The sequence below is a fragment of the Lagopus leucura genome, unplaced genomic scaffold (assembly GCF_019238085.1).
Source record: "Lagopus leucura isolate 7727_CA_CO unplaced genomic scaffold, USGS_WTPT01 Super-Scaffold_100053, whole genome shotgun sequence".
Classification (NCBI taxonomy): domain Eukaryota; kingdom Metazoa; phylum Chordata; class Aves; order Galliformes; family Phasianidae; genus Lagopus; species Lagopus leucura.
Window position 1 is genome coordinate 130,104 of NW_024962299.1, and position 24,092 is coordinate 154,195.

The 24,092-nt window shown below is 43.3% G+C and overlaps 2 protein-coding genes across 4 annotated transcripts in view; both read right to left on the reverse strand.

Annotated features, from left to right (window-relative positions):
• The window catches only part of PHLPP2 (PH domain and leucine rich repeat protein phosphatase 2), a 30,405-nt gene extending 15,099 nt beyond the window's left edge, over positions 1 to 15,306 (reverse strand). Inside the window, exons 1-8 of the mRNA XM_042885983.1 lie at positions 15,233 to 15,306; positions 14,965 to 15,136; positions 13,975 to 14,216; positions 7,644 to 7,777; positions 6,769 to 6,959; positions 6,224 to 6,349; positions 5,002 to 5,156; positions 1,292 to 1,438 (exon numbers count right to left, since the gene is read on the reverse strand). Of these exons, the coding sequence (XP_042741917.1) occupies positions 1,292 to 1,438; positions 5,002 to 5,156; positions 6,224 to 6,349; positions 6,769 to 6,959; positions 7,644 to 7,777; positions 13,975 to 14,216; positions 14,965 to 15,136; positions 15,233 to 15,306 (1,241 nt within the window). The remainder of the gene's footprint in view (positions 1 to 1,291; positions 1,439 to 5,001; positions 5,157 to 6,223; positions 6,350 to 6,768; positions 6,960 to 7,643; positions 7,778 to 13,974; positions 14,217 to 14,964; positions 15,137 to 15,232) is intronic.
• Positions 15,307 to 18,729: 3,423 nt separating this feature from the next.
• The window catches only part of AP1G1 (adaptor related protein complex 1 subunit gamma 1), a 39,984-nt gene continuing 34,621 nt past the window's right edge, over positions 18,730 to 24,092 (reverse strand). For all 3 annotated transcript variants that reach the window (XM_042885834.1, XM_042885833.1, XM_042885832.1), the window contains 4 exons: positions 23,624 to 23,719; positions 23,237 to 23,397; positions 22,190 to 22,288; positions 18,730 to 19,972 (listed from right to left, as the gene is read on the reverse strand). In XM_042885834.1, coding sequence (XP_042741768.1) covers positions 19,871 to 19,972; positions 22,190 to 22,288; positions 23,237 to 23,397; positions 23,624 to 23,719 — 458 coding nt within the window. In that variant the 3' untranslated portion in view covers positions 18,730 to 19,870. The remainder of the gene's footprint in view (positions 19,973 to 22,189; positions 22,289 to 23,236; positions 23,398 to 23,623; positions 23,720 to 24,092) is intronic.

The following is a 24,092-nucleotide window of genomic DNA, read 5'->3' on the forward strand; positions in this document are numbered from 1 at the left end:
AAACAACAACAAAAAAGAAAAAATACATTAAGTAACTCAGTGAAGAATAGTGACTGTCACATTTCATGTTTTCAGTGAGTGGTGTGTGGTTATTTTTTAATGGTACCTAACAGTTAACTTTATTATTGTATACATAAAGTACTGGAGTGCTTTTATCATTGATATTTTATAGTCATGGAACTGTGTGTACACAATGGCAAATAATTCCTAAATTATAAAGGAGGCAAACTTCTAATTGTGCCAAAATTCAAAAGTTATTTTAAGCAAAATACAAATCTCTGCTTGCTTTGTAAACAAAGGATATTTACATAATCATTTGTTTTCTACAAATTAAGAAGAACCCATTTAGCATGCTGTAACAGAACAGGCCTACATGATTGCCCATCCCACAGTAACAACAGAAACATTAAGTCATGGACATCTTCATCATACCACCACTGCAGTTTAATATCACTATTACAGCACTTATTTACAGCAACTGCACCTACAGCACAGCTAAATCACAACTCCTACCACCCTAAAGCTATGCTAACACATTTCTTATACACATTTCCAGCCATTTAGAGAGGAGTATTTTCCAGGGTAGCAAAATAAATGGTTTTGAAATTTGCATAGCTTTTGAGACTCCAATCTCTAAAGTGCAATCCTTTTCTTATGACCATGTTCTAACAAAGAACTTTTCTCAAGAGCGATAGAAAAGCACTCTGAGAATATGATGCGTCCCTATAAAGGATGAGGACTCAAGAGATGTGATGCACATCAAGAAATCATAAGTCACCCCACAACAAAGACAAACCCACAAAGAACTAACCCCACAGAGAGCAGAAAAAGCTTCAACGGAAATATATTCATAGGCTTAGAAGCCTTCAAGTCTATTCTAGTTTGGCAAGGTAGCACCTATGATTCAAGACACAGTAACTAATGTAAGTGTCTTCCTAGGCCACTCCACACAGGCAAAATCCATTAGCCATTGTTACAAATCTGGCTTACCCCAGCTATTTTAAAATACTAATAGAATAGAAAGGAAGTCACAAGTGATGACTTGCTATATACCAGTGACTTTTCAAATGACAACCATGTAAACATCTTAACTTTGAAAGAAAAACAAACTTTTCTGTACCTCTTGGGTCTCAGCCTTCCACCCAAGTCAAAACTAGCACTCAGTCTCTGGAACTAACAGGTTGATGAGCACTTAAACTTCTGCAATTAGCCCCTTTACATCAGCTGTGCTACACCAAAACACCAAGGTTTATAACCACAGGAAAAAAAAAGAAAAGAAAAAAGCACTCACTTCAGCAGCTTGCCAATCTGGGTTGGCAAGTGATGAAGTCCATTACAGGACATGTTGAGTTCGGTCAGAGTAGAGATCTCACACAGCAATACAGGAAATTCCCCCAGTCTGTTATGAGACAGATTCAAGCTCTTCAACTGAGAAAACCTAGAGGCAAGAATTTCAGTTAATTATCAAATATCCATAGTCTCAAAGCAAACAATCACAAAGGCTTTTGAAGCCTTTGTACACAACGATATGGTCAGCTGAATCGTTATGGCAGTTTTTACACAAATATTATTTTAAGCCACTGATATTTCATATCTCAGTGGTAATGCTGAGAGTGATCAAATACCATGCTTTTACTACAGAAACAGACAAGAACCTTTAAACCTGATACCTGACAGACTCTCTCTGAGTGACTATGATTAACTAAAAGAAAGCTCTCAGTTCAAAAAATTTACCTTCCAATAATTATTTGGAGTAACACTCTAAATTTTGAAGTTGCATAATAATACATTAACTGGAATGACTCTAAGAATGGATTAAAAGAGAGGAATACCCATTTAAGGGAAGTACAACAGAAGGCCTGGCAGACCTGTGAAATGGAATGGCAAAGAAGCGCCGACTCCGCACTGAGCAGCCTCAGGATCAGCACCCAGAGGTCCTTGAAAGGATTTCCACACTGAAGTGCCACATGCTTGGCAGCCATACCATGAGCACAGCTGTGTGCAAGTACTGGGGCGGCTCTCACAATCACTACAGTCCCACACTTGTGCTTAACAAGGTGTTGCCCTCCTATAACTGCCAGGTCCAAATTCATGAAAGAAACTGAGCACAGGCTGGGGCAATATGCAAGAAATTCCCCTCAAAGAGATCCTCCCTCTTTCTAAGGAAAACAAAAGCAGTTTTCCTTGAGTAACAACCTTGCCATCCCAAACATAACCCATCAAAAAAGAATTCATTTAGGAAATTTATAATGTACTCTTCCAAGACAACTGCAAATCTACCACATTGTTGAAAGAGAAACACATACCTCGTTCATAATGTTCTTTTTCATGAGGCAAGGTTGGAGCTAAATGACCTTTAAGGATCCTTCCATTTTCACTTTTTATTTTGAAGCGTTTTCATATAATTAAATAAAACAAGTTTAATTCACCTTCCTTCTTGTGTTGGGGGCTCCAGAACTGGACGCAGTGCTCCAGGTGGGGTCTCACGAGAGCTGAGCAGAGGGGTGGAATCACCTCCCTCAACCTGCTGGTCACACTTCTCTTGATGCTACCCAGGATATGGTTGGCCTTCTGGGCTGCAGGCACACACTGCCAGCTCACGTTGAGTCTCTCATCAAACAACACTCTCAAATCCTTCTCCTCAGAGCCGCCCTCCAGCCATTCTCCGCCCAACCTGTATCTGTGCTTGGAAGTGCCCCAGCCCAGATGCAGGACCTTGCACTTGGCCTTGTTGGACTCCACGAGGTCGGCGTGGGCCCACCTCTCAAGCCCATCCAGATCCCTCTGGATGGCATCCCTTCCCTCTGGCAGGTCAGCTGCATCATTCAGCTTGGTATCATCTGCAAACTTGCTGAGGGTGCACTCAATCCCACTGTCCATTTCGGCTACAAAGATATTAACACCAGGCCCAGCACCGATCCCTGAGGAATGCCACTCATCACCGGTCTGCTCTTGGACATCGAGCCACTGACCACAGTGTGATCATCCAGATAATAAACATACTCAATACGTTCTCGTTAAATCACAGTTTCCTTAGATGATTTCGAACCTGATCTTCAATTACAGCAGACAGATATTCCTTCTCCCAGTTCTTACCTTTGCTACCTTTCATACAAATTAGTTCCATTTTAAGAGATCTAGAGCAGTTCTCAGGTTTTGGAATCAGCAAATACTGGAACTGCTTTCTCAGGAATTCAACGATAGCTTTTTACATGGTACCTGTTCCTAAAATTAAGCAGCTCTTTTTTCTGAGATAAGCAGACTGGTGAGAAATTGCCCTTAAGAGGTAAGGCATTAAATGCAACATCTTAACCAGGTTTTAGAATTCATCCTCCCGCAGTGATACCAAAGCAAACGCAAAGGGGGGCATAAAACTTTCAAAGCTTCCTACTTCTCCTTTTCACCAACATTCTTCACCAGTAAGAGACAGAGGAATGGATTGCTAACCTCTCATTCAAGCTGTATACATGAGTTATTTAGGTGGTAAGAATCCTGAAATCGTGTTCACTGGTTCCTTTTTTTTTTCCCCCCCCCTCCCCCCCCCTACAGCAGCATAAGAATCAATAATTTCATTTACTGCAGTCATGTTTTCCTTTTATTATGGGTCCTCAGTTCTGGTTTGCGCTCTCGCAGAGCATACTGAGATAACAACAAAGAGATACTGAAACACAGCAACGAAGTCACAATGGGATCTAGCCTCTTTTACAACAGCTCAAACAGGAGCCAGTCTGGGGACAGAAATAGTCCATATATTGCTTTTGCTTGTTTGCAGATTTCAGCTCTATCACCTGACAGAGTCAATGCCAGGGAGAACTGGGTTTCTAACATACCAAATCTATTGTTGACTTACATGCAAGGTCAAGCCCCTTTGCTGATCCTGTGAACTAACAATGCTACATTTTATAAAAAAAGCTCTGTTTTTAACATCATCCAATGTACTTGGAGAAATAGAAAACAAAAGCTAGAATTATTTTCAACAGCTTTTCCAGTAACAACGCATTACAATATATTGAGTATACTTAAGCAAGCTCAGAATTAAAACAAAATTGGACTCTTCTTGGTTCTCAAAGAAATTGCAAAGAATTCCCATAAACAAGCAACTTTTTTCTTACTCATGGATACTTCTTCCTACTCCGTAGGAAGAAAAATGAAATATCCTAGTAACAGGCATTTAGAGATTCAAAATAATATTTTAAAAATTAAAAAAAAAAAAAAAAAAAAAAATCAGACCTGCAGCTCTGCCAAGTTTCTCCAAATATATTTTCCCTAAAGCACAACGGGATCCAAGCAGCACCATTTGACAGTATTACTACAGGCTTCCTAATGGTTTTAGAAATTCATTCAGTGACTCCCTTAAATCTTTTTTAAAATGGGCAGTATATAGACATCAACAAACTAATCTTCCTCTGAATTGAGTTTCTCCAGAATTCATTTAAAGCCGATTTAGTAATACTCTTTCACTTACACAATTACAATACACTTCCATACCATTACATGTTGCCCACTCTCTTAAGAGTCTATTTCAAGTTGCCAAACTAAAACTGGAGCATCGCAGGCCCTCTGCCAATTCCAAACGCACTTTAACAATCAGAACTGAAGTTGGATCTTACAGATCTTCCACAAACTCTTACCAGCAACAGCAGCATTATGCTTTTCCTCACCTTCATTTTGTATCCCTAAATGCTCTCTATTTATCAAGCAGTTTATTAGTTTTTGACCTTACCAGTAGAAATAGAATACCACTCCACAAGGCTCACCTCAGGCAAAACTTAGCATAAATAATTTGTAAAAAGAAATTCACAAATACTGTCAATTGCTGGAAGCTTATACCTGCCTGCACTGCTCAGTCTTGCTTCCTAGTTCCCTCATTTGTTAGAGTTCGCTTAAGATCAATCTTTTACCGTTCCACAACAACAGGCAGTACATTCCCTTCTCTTCAGCCCTGGATGCTCACATCCAGAACTCGAAATGTAAATAAATAAATAAAAATTCTTTGTGTACCTGCAAAGAGAGCCAAGACTGCCTGCTCCGCTTGATCTCATAAAATTGTGTCGTAGGTTGAGGTAGGTGATGTCTTGACTGTAGAAGAGATGCTCAGGTACTTCCTCAAGACTGTAGCATGAAAGATCAACCATGTTAAGTCGCATAGACACAACCTGAAAGGAAGGAGCAAGAGTTGCAGCTGTGCAACAATTCTTATATGGAAGTTCAATGGAAAACCAAAGACTGCAAGCAGTAAATAATCCACAAAAATGGAAGAATCCCCATATACCCTCCAAACATAGGTAGAGTTCAAGCAGGAAACCAAGTCCAGGGAGTTTGAGTTTATGGGACTTGCTACTCCATGACAAGACGACTAAAAAGCTGTATCTGTGGATAAGGAAACTGCTGAGAAAGCAGTCTGACTGCCTTCCAAAGATGTAAACAGCAAAATGAAGCAGCTGACATTGCGTTCTGCTCTTTATGGTCTACAGAACCTTTCTTTAGCCTACCTATTACTCTGACTTTTTTTTGTTTGCTTGTTCAGGGTATAATATCAGAAATATTAAAAATGAAAAAAGCTTCACATGGTTTTGCAACATTTCACAGTCTCTGCAAACATCAGGTCTCCTTTAATTAAATACACTGTCTCAAGGTCTTACTTGTTTCATTTAAGAGTTTACAACCAACTTCAACTTGTACCATATTTCATGGTATATCTTTGAGGTCAAAGAGTAGTTCAGTGTTGAGCTATCACCAGCTAATTGTACTTTAATCTGGAATAAGGAAGCAGCTCTGAACAAACTACACTTACCTTGCTGACCTACGATCTCTTGTTTTACTTAACTCAACCCTATCAAGGTAGCCCCAAGTAAGTCTAGGCCACAGGTAATACGGGTATGGTAGTAGAAGCAATTAACAGATCTCTATGGCTGCAGAGCCAGCCAGTCCCTGGGGTTTGTTCTAATGAGCTGTGATTAACTACCCTCACTAGGTGCAGGGGGGGTGAAAAGAACGCAGAACTGCTACTCAACACTGCTGTACAGCCAGAGCCCCAGGAGAAAGCTCAAAGAAAGCTTCTGTAATCTCAAGCATATAAGAACTGAAGAAAGCTGGAAAGCATCCCAGGTACTTTCTCCAGCATCACAGTTTAAACCTCTGCCTGCAGACCCAGCCCGTACAACAAATCCCTTCATTCCCTTGGTACCCACCACCCCAACTGCTGCAGTCCCCAGTGCCTCACCGTGGATGCCTGTCGGTGCCACCGCTGGCACTCTGCCAGTGTTTCGAAGGAGACGTGGTATGTTTGGGCTTGTGCTCCAGCAGATGTGAAAGCAAGTGTGTACTGCCGACGTTTCATTTCTTCAACCTGCAACGGGAGGAATGAAAACAAAAGAGTCTACCTAAATTCCAGCAATTACAATGGATCCAAAATCTAGCCTGAAATATTACAACCAGTAATGCTATATTTCAAACAAAACTCTGATATAAGGTTATTTGAGACAAATGCAATGTAGTAAAACCTTCTTAACATCTTTCTGCTGAAGTAGATCCTTTAAGTAATCATCTCCAGGATGCCTAGTCATGCTGGCTAACACTGTGAAAACAGAAGCAAGTGCCTCTGCAAGCATTTTATTAGCCTTAAGACTACCTAGTAGTAGGAAAGGATCATGCAATTCTCCCTGCGCCTGCTGATACAGCCTGGATGAACCCCGTGTGGATAACACCCATCACTGTAACCCCCTTCTTCCTTTCTACGTTACAGGAAGCTTTAAAAAAAAGTCTTACCTTCCCTCCAACAAGAGGCAAGATATGCATCTTCCCTGCATGGCTATCTTTAACAGAGGACACAATGAGACAGGTACCACAGAGAATTACTAAGCGTTCTGCCCATTTGTGCAACTGAGTCTTCCCTTTGCGTACATTATAGATTCCAGAGAGCAGGATGCGATCTAACTGTTCCATCTGGCAAGGCTTTTCTGAAGAAAAAAGGAACATGAGTGCTTACTCTCCATTTATTCTTTATTTTCAGGTACAAGCACAAATAGCAGCACAGCTGTAACACGCAACAGCAGTTACTGCAAGCAATACATTAAGACAAAACATATAGTAGCACATAAAACAAAAATCTCATGCAGAAAACAAGAGATGTACCTGGGGCAGAAGTGTCTGACAAGCAACCACTGTATGACTTTCACTAAAGTGTTACCACAGTTGCCATGTAGAGCATTTTTAATTTTCAAGTAATTACAGACTGTGGCAAACCTACGCACTTGCTGAGCGTCTGTCCTTTGGATGCGGTAGAAAAGCAATTACAAACTTACTGTTATCTTCAGGGAGGCTGTGTGAAATGCTTTATCTAGACTGTACTGCAGTATGTTTCTCATCTCGTTTGGACTTATAAGACATTTGTCACAACATTAAGCAGAACAATTGCATGTTCTCCATCGAGCTGTGTTCTCTCCAAGCCACAAAAAGGGTCAAGAGAACTACAAAACTGCTTTTCCTGTGATTCTGAAAACTCTTTATTTCAAGAAATGCTTTCTGATATTGTGTGTATGATTTAGTCATCTATGAAGCCAATGACTTGTGCTTCACCTGAGCTCCATCAGATATTTAAAACTGTGGGTACAGCAACAGCATATGCGCACACAAATTCTTACCGCTGTAAAAGCGAATCATGCAGCTGAGGTCAGAGTTTGCTGCCTCCTCCTGCATTCTGACAGGGTCATCAAAACCCAACCCAGCCAAGTAGTCATACACCATCTGAAGGGGCTTTTCGCTGGGTTCCAGCCTCCTAGCAAAACACACAAGAAAACAGTTTTACAACTTGAAAAAGATTAAACATTGCTCATTGCAACTGAAGTGCAAGGGATACTGACACACTGCTCTCAAAAAGGTCTGGCAAACACACACCCCTTGGTCTGCGCTTTATGCTTGTTAAGCATCAGTTAAAAACTGCAACATCTGAAGAACTTTATTGCAGAAGGGAAATGGAGAGGAAAAAACTTAAGCCATGAAATCCATGGTTTCCTTTTTGTGACTTGAAAAATATCAAGAGGAAACAATGACAAGAAACAGTATCAGAAATACTGCACAAAAATCAGACTCCCAATAATTTAAAAGAAACCCCTATTTTTAGTGACCTAAATATTTAGGAAAACTCTACTTAAATTTCTAAACAAACAAACAAACAAAAGTTTCCTGATGTTCAAAAATTTCTGCTTTTGAGTTTGTGCCCACTGCCTCTCTTTTCCTGCCAGCCCAAACACAAGTTGCTCTCGGTCTTTTTCAGGACCTCTCTTGGGGATCCAGAGGCGTACTTAGAGAGCCAAGCAGTTCTGTAAATATTTAACTGAGGTCTAAGTTATCACAACTTTTTTTTTTTTTCTCCCCAGAAACAGCAGTGAACACAACATAAAACATTAAAAAGAGCTTTCCAGTGTGTTACTGTAAAGGAAAAATCTGTGTATCTGTTACCTACAACAGCCAAGCCATTAGAAACTGGAATAAATAACAGATTGCACCAAACAGTGCAGACTTCCAATACAGCAAACCCTGATGTATTCTATAGCCTTCAGAACAGAATTCAAGAGGAATATGAGAGACATGCCTGGATCTTCAAACACCTGGCCTGAGTCTCCTGTGACTACATGCAAACTTTAATACTTCTGCTACTAAAGCCTTGTGCTTGACAGAAAATGGCTTTTCCAGCATGTGACCTGCGGCCAAGCAGCCACAAATCCTTGAGTATCACTAACAAAAAAACCCCAAACAAATAACCAAAAACACTTCAAATAATCTGAAGCTAGCTGTTACACTTAAAACAAAACAAAAAAACATCACTAAAAAAAATATATTCAAACACTACATTTTGGTTGCTGAATGAATTGATGCGTTTAGAAGCGTGCACTGAATAATGTAATTCTTGCACATCAAAATTCAGAAGGAACCTTAACTCGTTAAAGGGTAAGTGCTTTTCAATAAGCACAGTAATACCATACAGTCACAGAATGGTTTGGGTTGGAAGAGACTTTTAAAGATCATTTAGTCTCAACCCCCTGCTGTTGGCAGGGACACCTCCCGCTAGATCAGGTTGCTCACAGCCCCAACCAGGCTGGCTTTGAGTGCTTCCAAGGAGAGGGCAACCGCAACCTCTCTGTGCAACCTGTTCCTGTGTCTCACCACCCTCATGGTCAAGAATTTCTTTCCAGCATCTAGTCTAAATCTATCCTCTTCCAGTTTAAAACTATCTCCCCTCATCCTGTTGCAACCTGTCCTGATAAAAAGTTCCTCCTCAGCTTTCCTGTAGGCCCCTCAGGTACTGGAAGGCTGCTATAAGGTCACCTCAGAGCCTTCTCTTCTCCTGTGGTTGGCCTTTGGCCTTCTGGGCTGCAGGCACACACTGCCAGCTCACGTTGAGTCTCTCATCAAACAACACTCTCAAATCCTTCTCCTCAGAGCCGCCCTCCAGCCATTCTCCACCCAACCTGTATCTGTGCTTGGAAGTGCCCCAGCCCAGACGCAGGACCTTGCACTTGGCCTTGTTGGACTCCACGAGGTCGGCGTGGGCCCACCTCTCAAGCCCATCCAGGTCCTTCTGGATGGCATCCCTTCCCTCTGGCAGGTCAGCTGCATCATTCAGCTTGGTATCATCTGCAAACTTGCTGAGGGTGCACTCGATCCCACTGTCCATTTCGGCTACAAAGATATTAACACCAGGCCCAGCACCGATCCCTGAGGAATGCCACTCATCACCGGTCTGCTCTTGGACATCGAGCCACTGACCACAGTGTGATCATCCAGATAATAAACATACTCAATACGTTCTCGTTAAATCACAGTTTTGCAGTACTGAGAACTGTATAGTACAGTAGAATGGTTTACCTTCTTGAAGCAGCAGAACACTCTATCGTGACACACTTTTCTCAAGATCATCCTTTTCTCAAGATAAGATTTAACTCTATTTTTATCCTTTGCATCTTTAAGACCAGGAAGAATTAGTGCTGCAGTGCTGCTGCAGAACTTTAAATGTTAATTTGAAAAAACTAGTATTTTCATTCTTGTCCACTCAAATCAAACTGCAGTGCTCCCTGAAACACCCTTATTTTTGTTACTCAGTTTACGTGAAAAAATAACGACCAGGTACAAAAAGATCATTTGTAGTAGTATCTATTCAAACCTAATCCCTGGACCAACGTGTCTCTTTCCATAAAAACCTAACTACCTGAAAACAAATCACAAGAGCGTGCTGCACTACTGCACCACCTAGCTTTGGTTGCTGGTGGCTGGAAGGCAAGAGCCTCCCAAAAAATTACGCCTTCAGAATTCTTCAAGTTGACTGCAGAAATGCAGATGCTGTTCCAGTTTTGTTACCTGGCAGAAGTATGTGAGGTCACAGCAGAACCTACAGTTCAGCAGCAGCTCGTCCCTGGGCTGCAACGCCTCGCTCCTCAGGAGACAAAGTGCAGCTCAGTGACATATCCAAGCAAAGGCCTGGTGGGAAGGCTGACGCCTCCCTGCCCACCACAGCGGCTCTCCAGTACCAGGCACAGGAGGGGTGCACCCAAGGAAACAGCGCTGCACAGCCCAGATCTCTCCTGATCACACTCACACATCCAAAGGGCTTTGTCAATAAAGCAATGAGCAGAAGGGCTTGTTGCCTTCTCATAGTATTCACATCAGGATACAGAGCACTTGATCGTGTGCCTCTGGGGACACTCTGGAGTTTTCACCGGAAAGACTGCCTGTCCCAGTTCTTATCAAGGGCAGTGTGATTTACCAATAAAATCTAAAAGTAGTCTGAAAGCAGGAAACGGAAAACCAAAACCTGTGTATGGAACAAAGGGCCATAATGGCAATTTCTATAACAAATTTCTCTGCTAGCATAATCAGAGCTGACAGGTGTGGATGGAGTTTGATGTAGAGAATTACACTTCCCCTTTGAGAAAACACAGTGCACTGTGGAAACCTCAGCTGGCATGTGATCACATTAGAAATGTACAAAATTTACCTTGTATGAAGTGCAATAAATGCTGAGTACTACCACACAGAGAAAACCACAGCAGGCAAAGCAGCTGCTACCTGGCACAAACAGCCCATGGCATCCACACCAGTATCACACAGTAGGTACTGCCACCTCCACTAAATCAGAGAAGCTGCTCCACTAAGTGAAGGGTGCAAGGATTAACAGAAAGAGAAGCAAACAAAAAATCAGCAAGTTTCACAGACTGCTGCATCTCTTCTTCCTGAGCAACAATCACGTTTCCATATCTTCTTAGTTCAAAGTTTTGTTGTCAGGTGTGAGCATCCTAAAGAAAGTAATGAAATTATTTTTATTTAATCTTCTCCTCTGCAATAAGGTACAGTTTCTAAAAAGAAAGAGATGTTCAGAAAGAAAAGCTCTAGCTGGATTACTTAAAGATTCTTAAGGCAATGCTGCACAGGGAAAAGAATGTTCTGACAGAAACTGATTCCCAGTATACATACCTCAAAGAGAAATGCAGAAATATCACAGGAATCAAACAGTATTGAAAGTTAAAAGGTTTTCTATTATTCTTCTACCTACCGACCAGTTCGTCCAGTCTTCTGAGTCAGGTACCAAATCAACTTTTGCCATGTTCAGGCTTAGAAAGAAAATCACCCACTAGTATTTAGAAGGGAATTCAGTCTTTTGACAGACAAACATATCAAGTGTAAGATACAATCAGATGCTTCACTGAGTAATTTGTAGTCACAGACTCACTATTAAAGCAGTCCAGTAAACTTTTTTTCAAGGAAATTATTGTCTCAAGAGGGCGTAGGGATATCTTGAGCGTTCTGTCACCTTCCTGGGGAAATGGAAGCAGATACTACTTGCGATTGCCTCCTACTCCTAACAGAGATGGATACTAAAGCAATACCAATAGGAATTTTTTTCATGGACAGACATCAGAACAGGCTGCGCGGGGAGGTGGAGGAGATGCCATCCCAGCAGGTATCTAAGAAACTTGCAGATACTTTGCTTAGGAATGTGGTATAACAGTGGATTTGCAGTGTTAGGTGGATGATTGGACCTGATAATCTTAAAGGCCTTTTCTAACCTAGATGATTCTACTGAGAACACCCTCACTGGTGATTCATGAATTTATTACGTGGCAAAGACATCCCAAGAATTACAAAGGCAACAGATGCACAGCAATCAAGAGCTCTCCATAAAATTCAACAGAAGACTTGATTAAGAGTCTAACATAGCAGGAGACAACGAGTTTAAGGAGCAAATCACACAATTGCAAAGACTGGAAGAAACCTCAAGAGATCATCGAGTCCAAACCCCCATTAAAGCAGGTAAAGTAAATGTTCGCAACACAATATTCATTTCCAGGACCTGGGCTGCAGGAGAAATCTGCTATCTTTGCAAAGACTGCCACAAATGAAAGACAGGCTCTTCTCATAGTGTGAGAAGAGAAATTCAGAATTCAAACACAGAAGTCACTTCAAAAACTCAAAAAAAAACTCACAAAAAAAAAAAAAAAAAAAAATCAAAGCTTCCCTATCTGAACACACCTACAAGACCTACCTGGTCTTCTTTTTTTTTTTTTTGATGCCTGCAGTAAACGTAAAGACTTGTTCTTTTCTCTAAACATTAGAAAATCTGTTCTCTGTTATAGTAGCAACAAGCCAGTTGTCTTATAAATACTTCAAGCAACAAATGGAGATATTAGGCTGCCCTCATAAACAAGTGTTAACCTATTCTCCTTTTTTTTTTTTTTTTTTTTTTTTTTTTTAAAAAAAAAATCTATCGTAGTTCCTATAATCCAGGTCAGGGAAAGCAAAAAGTTCTGGATAACTTCTTTCAACTGTCATTTTTAACCACGTCACAGAATCACAAAATGGTTGGATTAGGGTAAGGAAACTACCTTAAAGATCACCCGGTTCCAACCCCCCCCCTGCTATGGCTGGGACACCTTCCCAGACCAGGTTGCCCAGGGCCCCATCCATGGCCTCAAGCACCTCCAGGGATGTGGTAGCATCCACAGCTTCTCTGGGTAGCATAGGCCAAGGCTTCACCAACCTCTGAGTAAAGAATTCCTTCCTGATATCTAAAGCTACCTCCTAACAATTTGAAGCCATTACCCTGTGTCCTACCAGTACTCTCCCTGTCCCTTCCCAGTTCTCTTGTAGGCCCCCTTTCCCGATCCTATTCTTCATACCTCTTTCCCATTAGTGCTCCTGTCTTCAACCCAATTAAACCTACACTATGTCCTTCTAAACTTGAGATGCATACAATTTAATACTTACATTTCACTAACAAGAAACTATTGCTGCTGTTCAGCTTATAATGTTTCAGTTGCTTAGGCTTCTGAAGAAAGACCGCAGTGGTGCCCTTTTCCCTAGCAACTGGAGCCACAACTTCATAATCAAACTTGAAATCCAGAAGCATCGCTACACAGACTTAATGGGAGCTTGTAAAGCTAGAGGAGTCCATAATATATCAGCATAAAATCCATGCACCTTAAACTCTGATCTGAGGTCTGTTTTCAGCCTTAATTGACTGCAGACATAACACATGCGATACAACACCCACACCCTATGCTTATCTTTATTTACCTCAGAAACTCATAAAAAAAAATTACTAATACAAAAGTACTGTGAAATAACTGTTGAACTACTTTGACTCAGAGAAAACTGCTTACAGCTCCACAATTGTTTAGATTTTCTTAAGATTATAACATCCCTAAAACAGAATACAATGAAGAAGTGTACGAAGAATAACCTTTACTTACAAAACAAGGCTGTATTTCTGGTTGGAGCAGCCACAAAACCCTCCCAGCTATGCCTTGACTAAGTACAAAAGGCTCAGAACTACTTCATTTTCATGCATTAGGTGGCTGGAAGCTGCATCCAGCTGGCACCTCCTGCCTCTATCTGCTCTGCACACCAACGCGAGTAGGTATGCAGAAGAGCGCTACACGACTAGAGCAAACCCAGCTCCACGCAAACCTCAGCCCTCACCTGACCAGGTCTCCATGAAGCTGCACGAAGAGGTTTTTCCTCTCTTCCCCATCACAGATCTCAGACGCTGGGGTATCCACCGTACAGAGGACCAAGCGCAGGTCAGACAAAGCAGCAGCAGAATCTCCTCCATAAACGTACACGCAGCCTCGTCCAACATCCTCTCTCAGCCAGTCCCTCTCACGGGAACCGAACCGGCTCCTGTTCGGACAGCTCCTGCTTCCATTGCGCTTCGCGTTTCTCTGCAAAACGGCCAAAAGCGGAGCGTCAGCGGCAGTCTCGGCAGCGGCGCCCGCAGTCGGGCTGTACGAAGGCCCCAGGAGCGGCGGGGCACGGGGGAGCGGAGCGGGGCACGGCGAGACCGCCGCTCCGCGCCACCGGGCGCCGCCTCGGGGCCATTCGCGACGAACGAGTCGGAGCTACCGCGCCCGGGGGGAACGGAGCCGGCACAGAAGGGTCCCAGCCAAGGTCGAGGCGGGCACTGCCCAGACGCGGCGCGCAGTTACTGCCGCGGCCGCCCCCCGCGCCGAGCTGCCGGGAAGGGCCGGCGCGGAGACGCGGCGCAGAACGGCCCCGCTCGGCCCAGGCGCCCTCCTCACCTTCAGCACCCGGACGACGCCGCGAGGCCCGGCCCGCCCGCCCCGCGCTCCGACCGCCGCCGCCTCATCCTCCTCGGCTTCCGGCGCCTCCTTGGGCCCCGGACCGGCTTCCCCCATGGCCGGCCGGACCGCGAAACCTCCGGCAGCGGCGGCTGCCGCCCCAGCTCCGCGCGCGCCCCGCCCCGGAAGCGCGGGAACTTCCGTCGGCAGCGGCGCCGCAGCGGCAGCGCGAAGTCGCGGCGTTAAACCGAGGAGCTCCGCGAGCAGTTCGGCGAGTCGGTCCTGACGGCAGCACGGCCTGCGGGCACGAGGCCGCCAGAGCCTTTACCGACCTGCTGTCAGCCGTGCAGCGCTTACGAGGAAGGCGGCTGTGTAAATTGGGATCACTTACCCTTCGAAGAAGGAAAACAGCTCTGTACTCCGAAGCCGCCCGTCCCAGAACTGCTTTCCCTTGCTTCTGCAGCGTCTCACCAGGAGCCGCCCGAGGCTGCAGCTGCACACGGCGGCTCTGAGCAGCGCTTCGTCCCGCTGGGCGTAGCGCCACCGCGCCGCTTCGCGAGCGCCTGAGACAGCAACCGTCAACGGCAGCCTCGGTCACCTTAATGACCAAAGCCTCGCGCCTGCCCTCAGTCAGCAACGATTCTGGACTTCACACACACCGGCCTGCGGCCCCAGCACAGTTCTCACGCGCTAATTCCTGGCCTTGCTGCTTCCAAACTCTCACCGCCAGCATTCTTTCGTAGCTTAATCCTATTTCACGTTACCTTCAGAAATCTCCCACCTTCCTCCTGGTTTATCTCAGACTGCAGCGCTCTCCGCAGTCAGGACCCGTTCCAAGAAGGGACAAGGGGCTCAGCACCGCCCAGCACAGCAACGGGAGGTGCCTCCGTGCTCTGTCCTGCTCCACGACTTCTGCCTGCAGCCACACACCATCCGCTGACACACAGACAGACACGTTTCTGAATTGCCAAGGAGAGGACCTGGAGAGCTCTCCAATCTAATGAGGAGCTGACTGACAATCAGGCTTACTGTGAAGGTTCCGTGTGTTCCCAGCACGCACCTTCACTGTGCGTGGAATTGTATTGGAAAACACAACAGTATCTAAAGTTCCTGTGACTACCTTATAGCAGGCAACTATATTGCTTTAACGGATGAGATTGTAACAGTCCTTGTCTCAGTGGCACACGGCGTACAAAAGAGACTTCTGAAGATCAGCAAGGGAACCATAACCAACTGCACCTGCAGCCAGCAGGGAAAAACATCTGTTCAGATCTCATCCTATCTGTGTAGCACCTGGACATGTACTGCTGGCGGCAGCTGTCCCTCAGGGTGGTGTTTGACCTGACCTTTTTTAGGGTTTTTAAACTGCCTGCTCATTTTACTCTCCAAAATTTCCCAAAAGCTTTTCAAACTCTGCCCTTGATAATTTCATATCACTTGACTTTAGCGCTGCCAAACAAGAACTGATAAAGGCTGTTCCACTCTACTTGCAAAAAGCAACAAGGCGCAGTTTTAAATCATGGAATATTGACTCATTTTATTAGTCACTTCATAATTTGTTTCAACCAAAAGACAGTACACACAGAAGTCTAATGCATTCCATGTAAGTGTTTACATCGGTTATGTAGCTCCTCACTCACCTAAGACTTAGCATTTAAGTTTTTCACATCTCAAAAATAGATTTGCTGAAGTTAGAATGCCACCAGGCTCCCTGCTCAATGGGCATGTTTTTATGTTTAATTTGGTCAGGAGTTGCTGCTCATTTGATCTTGTGGGTTTTTTTGTTTCTTTTTTTTTCTGTTCACATTGTCAAGGAGGTGGGATGGTACTCTATGTAAGGGCAGTATTACAACGTAGGAAAAGGAACAAACATGAACAGCGTAAAAGCCCAGAAGAAAGAAGCGCAGTAGGTCCTTCCACTACAGTCCCCAAACAGAAAACAAACATAGAAAGTACACCACCAGACCCACCCCCCAATCCCCACCCTAAAGGAAGGCCATCTTTGCTGCCCCATCTTGCAGCCAGTATCAGTGCTGATGGAAGGATGAAGGAAGTCACCTTTCCCAGCTGCTTCAGAGCCTATCCAACATACTGTATGGGTGGCAGTTCCCTCACTGCTATTGCTTCAAAATGCTGCTCAAGGCCACCCATCAAAAAAAATGGACTAAATTAAACCTTAGGATCTTCCCATGCCTCCTCTCCCTTCTGGATCACTACAGCCCACTTTGTCCTTTCCTCACAATTTATTTGCTTGGAAAATAAACAAACCAAAGGAGACAGTTTCTCCAAGCTCCAGCCTGCAGAGCCCACATTATGAAGGTTAGCCACAAATTCTGTATCTTGCTCCTCTTATATCCTCTTTACACTGAAAGAAGAAAGCCATTTACCAGACCTAAATTGTTGCATTCCAGTGGAATAAAGGCTCACCTCGTCCCCAGAGTGTTTTCTGAGGCATTAAGTGAGTATTCTCCAGCATGACAAAGCAGCAGCATGAAGGTTGAAAGTACCTACGGAAAGAAGCAATAGTATCTAGCATCGCAAATAAGGAAACATGTAACCTGGCCTTCTTTCTAGAGATAATGTTAGTACTCAATCTCTTAAGAAAGGATGGTAGAGAGCTCCAAGGACAACAGGAACATTCAGCTGCAAAGTACTTTATGGCCAAGAGACAGTTTCAAGCTGAATGCCTTTCAGGTACACACACCATCTCCCTGAGCTTGACCCAGAAATACGACAGAGTATACTTTCCAAAACACAAAACACATATGTGTACAGGTGGCTGAAGGATCCAAGCATAGAGAAGGAATCTACCCTGAAAGCTTTCCAGAGACCAACAACAAAATCCACCTGCTCTATAGTACAAAAAACAAACGTAAGAGGGACAAGGTCAGTTGTTTCCAGCCACGCTGCAATAAACTGGCCAGGTGAGGGACCATGTACTTCTTTCTCCCCATCTAATCCTCTGGCAACAGTGCTCTTCTCAGCAAAAAGGAATGGAAAGCTGGAGGTGCACCACCTTTCAATACCACACACAATTCTGAGAAGAATGACACCTTAAGGGTTTTAAGGAACTAAGGCAAAAAACTTCCTGTTAGCTTGATACCTGGGACACCCTCAGAGCCCACTGGGGACTACATTCAAACACAATCACCACTATGGAGTTTGAGCCAGTTGTGTCAAGTAGTCACAGCTGCAGTAAAAAGCAACAAAAGTAAATGCTCAGCATCCAGAAAAGGGCTTTGATTCAGCTGTTTTCTCCAAGACTGCCTGTATCATTATGGTTCCATCTGAGGCACTGCTAGCCAACCAAGACACTGCAATAACTCAGAATCAGCTTCAAAGAAGTCACGCATCACTCTTGCTCGTTTTTAATAACTCTATAATGATGCCAGTTCCAACAGAATAATGAAACTCTTTGGTGAAGGCTCAACCCGGTCCTCTCAATAACGCAGCAAAAAAGCCTTCCAAGAGAAACTAAACTTATTCCACTGGACATATCAAAAATTAAAGTCAGTCCTACCTTATATTATCTACCGTGGTTAAAACCAAAGCAGACAGAACAACCTCTAGTGACCTCCCTTGCTATGGATTCAAGGGTAGAATAAGTCTTTGATTTTCCCTAAATACACTGTATACCATGCCTGCAATATTGCTAGCAATGACTGGAACTTAGTGTTAGTACTTTTGCAGACACAAAGGGCTGCCAGAGCACAAAATGATCACCATGTATTTACAGTCCTGCAACAGAAACAGAGCAGATGTGCCATTTGTTTCTTTTGAGAAAGCTTTGCAGCTGGGAGCTGGGGTACCTTCAATTCACCAGCACACTAACGAATGAAGACTTAAGGCCTATCTTTTCCTCTTTCTCTCTGAAGGGTGCTGAACACCTGAACAGTTTTGTCACTGTGCTTTATATATCCTATACATCACCTCCATGAAAATTCATGGAACTCTACTACCTCAACAACAGTTGACACTAGGAAGCATAACTGGATACAACTTTAAGCTCAGAAGAGTACCAAACCTAACATCTTTGGATTCAAATACTCCAATAATTGGCTTTTGTTCAAAAAAAAAGTTTAGTTCCACTCTCAGTCTGCACCTTAACGAACAGATTTTTCTACAAGGATGAATTAAGTAACAAAATGGGAGAAGGTCTCTTTAAACCGCATGGTCTTTATTTCAGTGCCAATGTTACAGATACAACACAAATATCCCAGTCAGAAGTAAATCAAATGGAACCCAGGGAGTCTACAACAGGCTCTGGAAATTAAACCGGGGAGAAAGTCTGGAATAACTAAGAACAACTCTGCAGCATAGTCTCCGGTGCGTCTCCCAGCAGGCAACAGAGCTTTTGCTCAAAGACTGATCTACAAAATTGAATGTGTCTTTTCTTGCCATAAACCACAACTAAAGGCTTTGAAATCAACTGTGGTAGAAAACCAGCTGCTTCTTAGATCGCTACATCTCATACATCACCATACCTTCCAGGGAAGCTACAGAAGACTGAATCTCTATGGCTGCAGCCACTGATGGAAAGAAAGAAAATTCAAGTGTAAGGTCTTCATTTCCAAGTACAGCACCAACGCAATTTTAATCAGCCTCACTGGCACCTCTTTCCTGCACTGTCCCAGGTCTGCAGATGAAGTCCCAAGGCCTGACTTGCTCTTGGTAAGTATCACATAACTAAGAGGTGTGTGTATACAGTAATGCACTGAACAGGCCAAAAAAAGCCTCCAGTCCCTTTAGACATGGGGGATACAGTAAGAAAGAGGCAAGGTGACCTAAAATTCTCCAAGTTCCCATTCTGAGCCCCAGATGAAAGTGCCTGAAAATAATCCAGCTAGTAACAATTGAAAACACAACTTGACCATCCCAGGGGAAAAAAAAAAAAAAAAAAAAAGACAGCAGAAAGAAGGGGCAGTTGTTCACTTGCTGCAGAGACAGAAAGTTTCCCTGCAAGAAATTCCAGACTTCTCTTCCAACACCAGGCTGTTTTTTCTTTGGGGGTAGAGAGGCAGGGAAGGGAGGGAATGTTGCTTCTGGCTGTGAATGCATGTGTGAGGGAGTGCAGAGTAGCCTCCACAAGCCACCAGCCTCATCAGCAGAGGAGAGGAGATTAGTCTCAACAGATATGCTTCAAAGTCAGCAATCACTTCAGGAAAATTCCTCCTCATCAGCAGGTCTCATCTGTTCCCCATGCCCATGGTGCAGTTTAGGGGACTGCCAAGGATCACAACCTTCTTCCCAGAGTTCTTTTGATTGGGTGGGGTGAGAATAAGAATGGTGCCAGAGCCTCACTGCCAAGACTGAGGGGGGAAGTTGTTGACTTCTGCTAGATCCTGCATTGCTGAGCCCTTGTGATTATATGTCAACTTGATCCGCATACGTAGTTGTTGCTACAAGAGAAAAGGAAACAAACACAAATTCAGGTCTTCAACAAAGGTCAGCATATTTTCCAGCTTCCTGTCCCACATCCCCTGAGAAAACGCAACACAGACCCTTCCTCACCACAAAAGCTTGCAGGAGGTACGTGCAGAGTAAGCTATGACAACGCAGATAAATTCTTAATCTAGTAGGATGCTGCTTGCCCACTGTACTTCTCAGGTCAAGTAAAGATTTTCTCAGAAAAACTATAGCACAGATTCTATTCATCTTTCTCTGGGCACTGGCCCTGCTCTCACCAACACCGAGGTCCTTAGATATAACAGTAACGGTCTTGCAATCACAATTAACCATGGAAGAAAGCAGGAGGCAGATCTGACTTTGCTACGTGGCACTTAGGCTTACATGGAGAAAGGTATTATTTCCTGTGCTGCTGACTCAGAGAAGCAGCAGTCTGGAAACTTGCATAAATCAGTAGCACTGGACAAAATAGCCCAAGAAAGACTAGAGATATCATCTCTAACAGTACTTCCTCCTTCTGTGGCTAAATGGCAGAACAGCTCAGACTGCCCTTACACTGTTGCTTGGCTGCCACCCAGACACTAGGATGATCTTAATAATAGCCAGAGCACAGCATGCTTCACATTTTCTGTTCTCTTCACTGCTGCCCCCCTTCCCCCCCCCCTCCAAAGTCTACGGCAAAATGTGTAGAAAGGGTAATGAAAGAGAGGAAAGGAGGACACAGACAGCTCCAACCAGCCTCTCGCTAAAGAAGTTGTATTTGGTACTGTTCTGGGTAACCAGCCATTGTACAGAGTGCACTGGCCACTGTCAGAGTATAACCTTGTTCACCTACTCTGAAGAGTTACACTCTAAGATCTTTCAGTCTGCTCACCATAACTCTCCCCATTTAGTTTCAGTCCAGCGTGACAGACCACAACCACATGAACAGTTTTTACAACACTGAAAAAAACACAGAGCTACCTCCTAAACAATAAAGTTGAGGTTGTTTCCTTCAGAATATTTGAAGTAACTTCAACTATCTCATGCATGGGACCCTCGCAAAGCTGAATCTGAGGTCAACAGCAATCTAAAGGACACTAAGCACTGAACACATGAAGAGGCATAAAACAGTGGGAAACAGCAGAGGGCAGCAAAATACTAGCTTGCAGCTCTTTATTCTCAAGGATTCACGAGAGATGGAAGTCCCAACAAGGATGCGCATTTCAGCTTATGAGGCCCATATGAGAAGGATACATTCCAACTTCCTGCACTCCACAGGAAAGCTTCTAAATCCCTTATGTTTATAACTTTTAGAACCCACATGGAAATTTATATCAGATTTGTATGAGACAGAATAATTACCCGCATGTCTTATAGAGCCTGAGAGGAGTACATTGTATAGAGACAAGGGGAGATCAGGGCAACTGTGCACAGGAAGACAGTTATTTTGATGAAATCTTTGGCTAAGACTTAAGAATTTCATTTTTTAAACTTGCACACCAGTCTACTTAATGTCTAGAACAGTGAGTGATAAAGAAATAAATACATCAGAAAAATGTCAATACTGTCCCAAAAATTGATAAAATTACTTGCACTTTTCTATCTGATTCCACCTCACTGTTAAACCTCTTAAGGAGGACATGTGGGCCATATCCCTCTCTCCTCTCAAGTTTATTTTTATCCTCAGTCTCAGAAACTTACCTATGAAAGCTATAAAACAAACAGAATTATGATAAATAACAGCAAAATACTCTTCCCCTCAACTATTTGAAAATACACTCACAACATATTAAACAACATCACTTAAGAAAACGGACAATCTGGATAAGATTATGGATATGGATTAAGCCATTTTTTGTTATCAACTTTCAAGAAATGCCCCCTGCAGACAGCAAGAAGGAACTTCAAATATATTGAAATCCAAAAAGCAAGCATCTTTCCATTTCACTCCTACACCAAAAAACACCAGGTTCTGCTCCTCTAGAAAGATCTTGAAACTTGTTTAACAACTATACTGATGCAACAAATATCCACAAAGCCAAGGCTTTTTTTAGAGTCTGCTTAGGAAGTACAAACAAACAGAAAGCCAAATCTTTGCCCAGAACCTCCTGTCTTTTACAAATTTTTCTCCAGAATATTTTCATAGCCCTAAACAAAAACATTCTCACTACAACACAATTTCCCACCACTAAATGCACAACTTCCAGGCAGTTCTCAGGATCACTCACCTTTTGTGGATTCAGGACTTTAATGACCTGTGTAATGGTCCCCGAGTTAAATGCAGGGATGACACTGCTGCTAGGAGACAGAAGCTGCAGTTGGAATGTCTGAAGAACAAAATGAAAGCAAGTTGATGCTTAATCAAGTACAAATATAAACTAATTGATTTGTTTGCACTAAAAAAAAATTAAGTCCTGCCAGTACACAGACACAAGGAAGCAACCAGTTTTTCAATTCATGATCTGCAAAGAACAAAATATTTGCTGGCCCACCATCTTTCCACACAGAGATCCAGAAGGCACAAGTATGAGAGATGAGGGCTTACTGCAGTCTATCAAAATTAGCAGTGATGCACTGTTTCAATTTTGACTCTCAGGTGGAACAGCCAGCACTGCTCAGCACATCTCTAACTTCAGGAGGCCCATTCTCTCCCTCATTCCTTCCTGTGGCAGGTAGGAAAATTCCAAACTAAAGGAAGAGCATTAGTAAATTCCAGAAGTGAAACTCTGGAAAGTGAATATTTCCCAAATTTCAACGCTTCGATCAAGTCCTGCTCTACTACAAACTAGTAGTACCCATCTTCATGTTTCGTGCTGCAGCTAACTCCAACAGGAGACAACTAAATGCCTTAAGGAGAATAGTTAACGATCGCTGTGTGGAAGCTCACTTCAAGTTTTACAAGCAGCTAATAGTTCCAAAGGGTTTTCTTTTTTCCATGTATTTATAGCTACAAAGAGTATAGTACATTTCTTAGAAACTAAGAACAAAGAGAAAGGTTTGTCGTGGTTGTTGGTGTGGTGGTGGCTTTTTTTTTTAACCAACATTTTCCTGGGCATAGTTTAGCAACCTTCTAAAATGGTGATTTTAAAGTAAGATCTGATCAGAGCAGATCATTTTAGCCCATCCTCCATTCCATTTATGACTAAACTGAGCATGATGAGAACCTGTTAACAGCTCACCCATGCTGCATGTGTCTGTCTACATTAAAGCACCAATCAGGAAGCACTTGCAGCTGGCCCTCTACCTGTCACTGTAGTTGCCCTAAGTTGTTCTACCTTTGGTACTGCAGCTTGGAAAACAAAATCTGTCATATCCAGCTCTGTGCTGTTGGAGGCTTGTATTGTGATTACAGTGACACTAGGGTTGGTGTTTGACCTCTCAAAACTGAAGTCAATCTTCAGCCCGTTCTTGTTGTATGCAGTAATTGAAGGGATTCCTGTAGAAAGCAAAAAAGTAGCAGACTTGAGAATCTAGACATTGTTCTCAGCATCACAGAACTCATTTCCTTTACCCCAGAACACAAATTCTTCTGTAGATTAAACAACCTCCCCTCCTGCTCCAATGTGTGTGTCACACTTCACAATGAAATCTCCTTTCCGTTACTACCCCTTGTTTCCTCTTCTGCTGTGGCACCTTCAGCTAAGGTTTCAGATGTCCCTAACCTGCAGCAATATCATTGAAGAGAGGCTGTGATGACAGTCCATCAAGCAGGAATGGAGGCTGTGATATCTGGGGTGCAGGGGCAGATACTGGGGAACCTACAAGAAACGTTGGATAATTATTAGATTTTGCTGTCACAGAATGAAGGGTAATTACTCCTCCAACTCAACTGCTCAAATATCAATACATACTATTTCCATATATGAAGCTCTACACATAGCTATTTATGTTATGCCTCTTCTCAGCTTTTATTCAACAAGGTCTGGCTCCTCTTGAGCTAGCAGGCATTCAAACACAGTAATTTCTTGTATCTTATTCTCTCCAGAAACGCTGTGTTCCCAGCACGGAATGGGAAAATACTTAAGTCCCACTGTCTAAACATTGTCAATCTCTGATGCCATCCCCTGATGTCCACCTGTGTGCTAATACAGAGCCTGACAAGAACAGTCATGAAGACAGGGACTTAATAGT